The sequence below is a fragment of the Amphibalanus amphitrite genome, unplaced genomic scaffold (genome assembly GCF_019059575.1).
Source record: "Amphibalanus amphitrite isolate SeventyFive unplaced genomic scaffold, NRLGWU_Aamphi_draft 002259F_arrow, whole genome shotgun sequence".
Lineage (NCBI taxonomy): Eukaryota > Metazoa > Arthropoda > Thecostraca > Balanomorpha > Balanidae > Amphibalanus > Amphibalanus amphitrite.
Genome location: NW_024883744.1, coordinates 1,686 through 11,614, shown reverse-complemented (window position 1 = coordinate 11,614; position 9,929 = coordinate 1,686). Strand labels below are relative to the sequence as shown.

At 45.9% G+C, this 9,929-nt stretch overlaps 1 protein-coding gene across 1 annotated transcript; it reads right to left on the bottom strand.

Annotated features, from left to right (window-relative positions):
• Positions 1-442: 442 nt before the first annotated feature.
• Positions 443-1,608, bottom strand: LOC122376719. The gene is made up of 2 exons (XM_043356655.1): positions 1,526-1,608; positions 443-1,089 (listed from the first exon to the last, which is right to left on the bottom strand). The coding sequence occupies exons 1-2, from the start codon at positions 1,537-1,539 to the stop codon at positions 681-683; spliced, it is 423 nt and encodes a 140-aa protein (XP_043212590.1). The 5' UTR covers positions 1,540-1,608; the 3' UTR covers positions 443-680.
• Between the last annotated feature and the right edge of the window lie 8,321 nt (positions 1,609-9,929).

Genomic DNA, 9,929 nt, shown 5'->3' with positions numbered 1-9,929 from the left:
GGTATTCTACAGCTTTAGTGCTCATATATCCAAATCTTGTCCTATTGTAAGCATTCGACATCACGGTTTCATCATCTTTTATAACGCATTACCAGCCTATATATAGGCAGGTAGGTATATTAGCTCAGTCAGTAGGTAGAGCACTGGACTCCGTGCAGTGTAGTGAGAGCACACTTCCAGGTTACAAAAGTCCGAGGAGGTTCGAGGCTCGATGTCTAAGAGGCTTCTGGCTGGTATAGTTGTGGTTGCCGCCAGACCGCAGCCAGCAAAGGTCAGTGACAGGGACGGGCCGTATAGGCGGTTATGTGCGTGCTGTAGCGTGCACTGCCGCTACCGCGCTCCAACTGTTGTTCTATATACCCTGCTCCAACTGCAAGACACCTGGCGGCAGGTCTAGAAAGCTGAGCACCTTACTACGAGAAAATGCTCTTTTTACAAACACTTGTTATAGGTCGGCGTATGTTTGATGTATTCTTTGTTGTTCTGCATCTTATAAAAAAAATCATGCCGTACACACAAAACAAAGCAAAACAAAAATGAATAATGCGAGTCGGTACATCTTGCGAATGCTCCCGATCTCTTCATGCACTGCTTCGTGAGTCGGCCGTTCCTTTCGTTCAGCAGCTCTTAGGTCACTATATTAGCGATAGGTGAGTGACCGACCCAGGACGAATCTTCCTCTACAGCAGCGGCATCATGAACGCATTGTCTGCAAGGAGATCGGAGCCTAGCGGCATTCTATACAGAATTCGGCACGGTCTTTTGCGCTCACCGGCGCCGATGTCCCTCTTCTTTCTCCAGAGAAACGGCGAGTAAATACTGGAACTTATGGGCAGGGAGGAGTATACCAACAGAGCGGGGTCGGCCTGCTGGTCCATCTCGACATCCCTCTTTTTCCTCCAAATTAGCGGCGACTGGACGATCGGCGACTGGACGATCGGCATGCCGGCGAGGCCGACCGCCGACGGCACGGCTGACGAGTAGAGCAGCAGGGACGGGTCGGCCCGCTGGTCGGCAGGGGACACCTCTCGACGGGCGCGCGGCAGCGACAGCGTGCTGGCCGCCGACACCACGAATAGCACGCACAACTGAAATAAAGATGGGAATGGGTCGTAACAAAATACCCCGTGACGAGATAGGATATTCTGGCAGTGACATTAAATATACTCGTTGGCTTTTTTGTATCACTGCTGACGGTTAACCGTGCCGTCCCTCTCAGGTGATTGGTGATTGCAACTGATTGCAGAAAACTTCAATTCGATAAAGAGGTAGGCATGCTACAACCGATAACGAGAAATAGTTCACATGCTTATCAATTGTTAAACGCTTATCAATTCAGTTTCTATGATTATTTCTTTACACAATTAATTTTTGAAGCCAAACTATTAATGTTCCAGTCCATACTTTGGCGACACTTTGGCGATACGCTCGGTCAGCAAATTTCGAAAATAATCCATAAGTTATCACCTTTCTGTTCTCCACCCTGAAGGTCCAAGACTCCAAAAACTCGTCCCGCAGACGACTTACCGTCAGCTTCATGGCGTTTGTTCGTCGTTGGTGCGTCAACAGACACACCTGCGACTGCAGTCCGGGTGCGTCTCCTGATATCCTATGCACCCTTTTATACGAAATTAGAGGACGTGCTCAGGTCACGTGACACCGAGTGATCATCTTTTGGGGCGTGGTGTAAACTGGTTTTATCTCGTAACATCTTTGTTTTCATCTGCACCCCCGTTGCAGCGCCAGACAACTATAGGAGGCATTTTTGCATTGATTCGTGCGTGTGTTTACCTAACCAGTCTCTGGAACAAGGCAAGGGAATAAATGTTGCAACTTGCAAGACTGTGATGCAGATTTTGCAAGTTTGAACCGTGCACGCCATTTCAAGGACATGATTTGTCACAGAATGGGTCCGAAGTAAAATCTATTGAAAATGTGTCTGATGTGTTTCCTGCCTACATCATAGGTATCCGTGCCTATGGAAATTGATTGCTTTAAAATAGGCTAATGAAATTGTACTAGCACTCATAGGCTACCGACGAAGTGAATACCCATTATAAGGACAGGATGCTTGATGATACCGACCCGTATAGTTTATATACATTATACATACATACGTTGTGCGTATCATGTTAAATAAAGAACGTCAATGAGCGTGCTGTATTTAATCCTTCAATAATCTTGAATCTACCCTCGGCTCACAGTAACGGGACATAGAGCACTTCACGGATAGGCTTTTCAAGATCCAGCCCGGCCCACATCCAGCAAGTCATATCCAGGTTCGCCCATTATCCGTCTTAGTCTTTGAATTTCAGAATCCGACCCGCCCATGGCCCATATTTCAGCCAGTCAGCCAAAAGATAAATATCAATAACAATCCGTTTTAGCAAAAACTGGTTGTGAGAGTATCATAAATTCACTGTAAGGGACCAAAAATGCCTCCCGTGAGAAAAGATGCACAAAACCACAACAGCACTTTACATGCACTTACAAAACCAAAGAAAAAGGGTACTCAATTTACTGAACGATTAATTGCTGTATATCATAGGACAAAATAAAATACAAATCTAGCAAAAAGACATTTTGTCCATCCGCGTCGCGAATTTCACTGAAGACGTTTGATAAGCAACCGATATTTGGTTTTGCTTTACGCAGAAACATGAAAAACACATAAACGTTGCTACTTTTGACACTAGAGGGTTATGCTGGGTGCCTTACGTCCGAGGGGGAGTCTTGCCCCACTCTCCCCTACAGATCACATAGTTCATACACGGATCATGCAGATCATATTACAAAAATCCCCTTTGTAGGAGTTAGGATTTATGATCCTATACTATAGCTCATAGCTCATATATGTATGACAAATAGTGCTAATGAAGATAAAAAATCATCGCTTTATTGGCAAGAAAATTCAGGCATCTTTTGTCGATATCCAATATTCATTCAGTAGGTACCTACTCATCATTATGTTTAAGCCAAGCTTAAGTCCTACTTTGCGACCTACAGCTGTTTCGTCTATTGGAGTATTTCAGACGCAATTCCAACCGGCGACTATTGATGTGTTTCAGGGGGTCCATTGGCTTGCGTTAGCGGCAGTACTCACAGTAGTTCTCAGGTCATAATTTGTGCCTATTAGTTAGCTCTTTGCTGAATGATAAATCTGTCTCGTTGAGTTGAAAAATGAGTTGAGAATCTTTATTTGCAGTTGTACGCTGCAAAGGCTGCCAATGAAAGCGGACCACATAGTAACAATATTGTTACTATACAGGAGCCGGCGAGCCGCGGTCGGCCTCGCCGGCCTGCCGATCATCCATTAACATTGCACTCAGAGGGTTGAAAGGGGAGCTTGTGAATCCGTGAATGGCAAGTTGCCCATGAGCGAATGTGAAATACGGTGGTATGCAATGCTTGCAACATTCTTTGGGGACTATATAAGTTGCAAGTAACGGCTCATGGGTTTGGGTATTTGATGAAATGGAGCATGAATTTATCATTTGTATACAAAGCGATGAGTATGCATCGCAGTTGATTTGGAGTACCCAGCATCCATTCCCTGATCCTTACATGCAACCAGTATTTGAATCCCCGCCAACCTTGAAGGGCCCTCATTCGGTGGTCAAACTTCAGCTAATCCATACCGAGCCTTTTGTTTCCAGCAGCCCAGCTAGCTAGCAGTCAACGTTTGGTTCAGCATCTTGGTCAGCATGCTGCTCAACATGTTGCTCAGCATGTTACCCACGATGTTGGACACCTTGCTGACATTCCAGTTAGCCGTCCCGTCGGTCATCACGCTCTCCAGAAGCTCCACCAACCCTTCCATCATGAAGTCAGTGAAGCTGATGTCCTTGCTGGCCATCCCATGTTCACTGGCTGAGGATCGATTCGAGTTCGTGACGTCTCCACTGCCCACGACTGCTCTGTCAAGTCCTTCAGCAAGTTCGGTCACTTTCTGTGCTATCTTCTGTGCTAGGGAGACCGGATGTCGATCACTGGTCTGGGAGAACGAGTGTATATTGTTTGGGGTTGTTGGGAACGACTCTCAAGACACTCAGCCTGTTGATATGTACAGAAAAGTGGTTGACGAAGGGACACGTCTTGTTGGAGATCATGGAGAGCCTGCAGGAAGTTATGGTGAGGGAGCTGTCACAACTGAAACTACGGCGAAGCCCATGGCAAGACCTACGGTGGACAGTACGACCGGTATTTATGAAGCACAGCAGACAGCAACTGAAAGGACCAGCATGGAAAATCAAACGACTGTCCCAGGGAACTCGGACACCCTTGAAATCCAAGAAGTCACGTCCGGGATCTCAACAATGGGTTCTGAAAATCCAGCAATGACCACAGAAAATCCAACAACAAGCATAAGCAGCACATCAAGCCGACCAACTGCCACCGAAAACCAAACAGCTTCCGTCAAAAACTCGACAAACCTTGATAACCAGACAACCGCAGCCGAAAACCCAACCACCGCAATGGAAAATCAAACTATCAACTTTGACAATAAAACTTTCAGCATGGAAAATCAAACTATCAGCATGGCAAATCAGACGAGAAGTTTGGAGGGCCTAGCAGCTGATGTAGGAAAAGAAATAGAAGGCTCCACCACAATCACCTCTGTCAACGCCACCACAACGACAACAACGACAGCGACAGCAACGACAACGACAATAACGATAACAACCACAACAACCCCCATCCTTCTTTCCTCTCAAAACTCCTTCGGGAGAATCATCGACAACCGCTTCTATCGCCGTATCACCGCTCCTGAGCCCATGACTTACCAACAAGCCAGCTACCACTGTGGCGTGCTTCTCCCTGGAGGTGACCTGGCCAGTATCTTCACGATCAACCAGTTGAATTTTCTATGGGAGGACCCAGCACGTCCGGATACGGAAGAATGGATCGGAGTCCGACGTTCGGCTTTCAATTTGTCGCCACTGAATGCAAATGGATCCAGAGTGCCGTTCTCGATTGCAGAGTTCACGGAAGGAGTAGGGTTCTTTGTGGTTCTACCTGCTGGAAGAGTCCAGAAGAAACTATTGTACGTCGGGGAAGTTAATTATGACTTAAACTCGGGGTACGCTTTGCAGCATATGGTCTGTGACGTTCCTGTCCAGCCTTTTATAGCTTAATTCGTTTTGAACTGGCTTTATGCTAAAAATTAAGCTGGAATTGGTTAATTTTGAACTACCTTTGTCATATTTATTGAAACAGCTTATGTAGTATGAGAGCATATGGTATAAGTTAGTTTAAGCATGGGTTATTGTAGAAGCGGACTTACGAGATCTTAGTCTGTCCCTGTGGTCTGTCCTAGCTCTTAGGGTAACTGTGGGGAAAACGCACCCCTGGGTTAAACGCCTCCCCTAAAAAATCGTATTTCTTATCGACGGATAGGTGTTTTATCCTGTCTTTCAGAACAGTCAGCTGCTTGTTTACGTAGGTCTCTATTTCCGGTTCTGCGTCTTGAGGAGCAGCATGGGTAGGTGCTGATGTTGGTTTTGGGTGTTGTTTTTGTTGTTTTTACAGAAGATTCCTAAGATTTTGATGCCCTCTTTATATCACAAAACTTGCTATTGTGCACATCACTCAAAACTGCGTTTTATTGTCATTCTGTTGAATGTATTATGCTGCGGCGTTAGTGGCGCGTTTTTTTTTGTCAATATTTTGTTGACCGGAAATGGAGTGGATGGGGGAAGACGCCTACTCGATGCATGGGGCAAGACGCCCCCAGTTTTCTGAAAGGGGGGCATTTTGCACGGTGGTGAGAGTGCAGGGTAGCGCCCTGTAGGTCGGGGCCGAAAAGGCCTCTCCCTGTCCTTTTTTGCTGATATATCCTAAACGACTGCAGATATCGTCACCAAACTTTCAGGACTCCTCCGGGCATCCATTTTACATATTGCAACAAAATTTTATTCCAAAGGCTATGATAGGTTGACCACAAATGACGTCAGAATGACGTCAAGTTCTGCCATGTTCATCATTTTCTGTTGATGGATGGGGTGGGGGCGCTTTGCACATGGGTGTGGGCGTATTACCCAGGGTATGGGGCAAAACGCCCTTTTGTAAGGGTATGCGAAAACCTTTTTGGGGGGTTAACCCTCGCCGGACCTATTGGTTTTCTACATACGCGCCGGACGAGGGGGGGGGGGCGGGTACGACCCCCCCTCGCCGTTTCGCCCCTGGTGGAGCTAGCGCGTCGCGGAAAAAACGAGCGTGTGCGCCGTTACGAGACGCAGAGATTAGTACCCGATTTTAAGGTCCTAGGTCAACCGGTGACCTCTGAGGTCAGGTCAAGTGCCCCAGGGTACGGTTCAGTTTTTGGTGAATAACTTCGCAAAAAACGGCCGCAGAGCCGCGATTTTGGCAGCATCGTGTTCGCCTTGACCAGGCGCGTCGAATGATATACTTTTTGTTCGGGTCAGGTCAACTTAGGGTGTTGACCTCAGGTCAAGGTCAGGTCAGCACCCCCAGGTCACGAAGTTGGTCGAAAGAGGTCATGTCGCATATCATTCGATTCGGCAGGTCTTCCTGAGTCCATTGGTGGCTTTCCCGACTCGCTAGCTCAATTTGATCGGGAGTTATTGACGAAAAACTAATATGACCTTGATGACGTCATAAATGACGTCACGGAAGGTAAACATTGCAAAAGTGACGCATCTAACCTTGCAAGGAGTGCATCAAATCACGATTCTGTGTGCTTGAGATAGTTGGAGATCGTTCCCGGCGCCAGAATAGCAGTTTGAATTTTTCCCCATTGACTTATAATGGTGAGGTCACGAAAATGACCTGACCTCATATGACCTTTAGGAAAAATCCGAGATATACAAGTTGTGAGACTCATAATGGATACTAGATCCTGCAAGTTTCATTTCCCTGTGACATCTCCTCTGGCAGTGAGGGCGTTGCGAAGTTGCGACATCTGAAGACCGTGCAGAGGTTCACTTATGACGTCATAGGTCAGTGACCTGACCTGACCCAAAAATGCGGTTGGTGTCAAAAGATGCGGCTTGGATCAAAGGTCAGGTATGCCAAGTTTCAGCTCTCTATCGCCAGCGTGTTCGGAGCTATCGCGAAAAAACCCTATGGGGGGGCGGCACCCGCCCCCCCTCGGCCGGCGAGGGTTAATACCACACGCAGGTGTCTTTTCTTGGTCTCAAAGCGTAGTAAAAAGAATGAGCTACACGATGGTGCCCAAAGGTTTAAGTTATCTGTGTTGGGTTGAGTGTCAGAAGGTTTCGCGCTTAAGGGGGGCGTTTTTGACCTATTCACCCTAGCTCTTAGGTCTACCTCGTAGGACACGTATGTACAGTTACTACCTGAATCTTCACAGGGCAGTATACATAATATCTAAAGCACTGTAGTAAATACTAAACACTATAAAAAGTAGCAGATTTACGGCAAACTTCGTCTGGAAGATCGCCGTACCCTGATATGTCGTCGCTTTAGCCAATAAAATCTTGCCTGCCTGATTGCGGAATGAGTTGGTGGCGCTAAGGGTGTTACGCCCGCGTGCGTCAGAATCGGCATCGGCGTCTGAACTACACGCGTTACAGCTGTACTGTGATAAAGGCAGCAATAAGCAGGAACTATGCAGGACTCGAACTGAGCTATGGCTGACTTTTTACACATAGGAAATGCCTCGAAATCCCCCCCCCCCCCCCAATATAAAACCTTAAGCCATATGTGGTGGTTCAACACGTCTTTGATGTGCAATACAAGGATAAACGTGTGCATACATATTTATGGTTTAATGGATTGCTATGATGTTTAATATGACAGATCGTTTACAAGCACGATGTCAGGCATGTATCTTTTTTATTTGTTTTAAAAGATCAGGACACCTCGGAATAGCATTGAAAACTAGAATACTTATTTAAGTTTACATGAAAAGCAGGAAACGCTCCTTTATACAGAACCACAACTGATCGCACCTACTTATTCATAACCATATACCTCAATCACATTCAACACTACACATTTGAGCGTCGTCAATGTAAGTAATAGGTGTGCAGTGCACTATGCAGATAAACTGATGTATTCGCGCTGATATTATATGTCAGGGGAGGCGGGCACATTAAAATAACCAAGAGAACTCATTTTTCAGAAACTCTGAAAGTAGGCATGACCATGCTTGTTTTTATTAATCGTCGAAGTGCGCAATACTCGTCTCCCCTAATAGAAGCCGATCACTAGTGGCCGTGAGCCCTTCTTTCACTGATCCCGGTCAGTACCGGGTTTGCCCATGGAAACGGCCCCAGTCATCCGGATCAGTGGCGGCGAATGTGGTCACATAAGCATAGGCATAATATGTGACCAAAGTCTCATTAACTCACGCCCCGTTGAGGTCTGGCAGGTTCCACGTACTGTTGGGCTGGGGCCCAAAGGGCCCTCGTCGTATCTCCGGAACTAATCCTCGGGTCGGAAAAAATCAAACGGCATTCGAAAGCGCTCATTGTGATGTGCGAGCTACGGTATCAATGACCTCGATATTTGACCTGTGACGTCGCAGAAAGGTCAAGCAAAGTAAAATCAGTCCAATTTACAATGACTAGAAGTCGGTGATGAACTAAATCTAGATTTCTAAAATGAGCTGAGATATGATGGATATGATAGATCTGACACATGGATAGTCACCTGAATGGATGATGACCTATGACATCACAAGAGAGGTCAGCCTCGACCAATCAGAAGACACTTGCGTGAATCGTAGGGAACGGCATGCTGAATGGCGTGAATATTCAAGTATTTATGAAGGTATGTCATACATTATACATCCACAGCAACCTCCTTGACCATTTTTCTTGGACCTATGCCGTCACAGGGAGGTAAAAAGGTCAAATCGTATCGGTTTACAATGAAAAATATTTTATTACGTTCAAGTGACCTTTATAACGTAAAAGATCATATTCAGTAAGGAAGAGGTGTAGAAGTATCATTCATATTACCCTAGACTGATTTTAAGCGCAAATACTAAAAAAGGTGACGTCATAAACTCATAAGAAAAGTCGATGTTTTTTAGTCATTCATTGGCTATATCTCCGGCAGTTTTAGAGATATGTTGTTGATTTTTGGCATGTGTAAGGCCAGTAAGGGGCTCTCTGACATTCATTCCGGTTTTTTGCTAGGTACCCAAATTTTAGAAATATCTCAAGAAATATATTTTTTTGGTTAGAAAATCTCTAGATCTTGTGTTTATATTTTGGAAATTTCGAGATAGCATTTTGCTTGGCATGCCTTTTTATACCTCCGATTGTGAGCCTCTAGATTACAAGTCTGATTTTCTGCAGTTTTTCTCCGTAACCAACTGTTTCGACGAAAAAATGGTCAAACATGACCTTAGCTTGAACTCTATAACTCGTGATCTGAGATGACCTAGGACCTATTTTGAGGGGTTGTGTAAAATTGATGCTTGGAGAAGTATACCTACTAAAAGTTTAAAGTCAAAGTTCGCAGCCATTTCTGATTTACCTGCGAAAAACCACAGGGGCCCTCCCACCTCCCCCAACGGCCAACAGGTTGCGTGTAAATCTGCATCACCTGTAACTATGCCAGGCTCAAAACTCTTCATTCACCACACGAATATCCACGGATATACCCGGGAGACCCCGGTCGTCAGTACGAAACAAGCTCGCCGAACGAAAACCTGTCTGTGTCTTGTCTGACGTGAGATGGGTAGATAACACAAAACTCCGCCCCCACACACAGACCGGTCGGTAGAGGGGACAGAAGAGGATGATTCCGTTCACAGCTCAGTTTTCGTGATGAAGTCCGAGCCTGGCCACACCCATAGCTAAGAAGCAGACCCATATAAAAGGGACCAGATGCAGTTAGTATCCGCACTTCTCAGCTACAGTCGTACTATATCTCGCAAAAAAAAAAAAAAAAAACGACAGCGGCATGAAGAGCGCGGTAAGGTTTCAACAGTA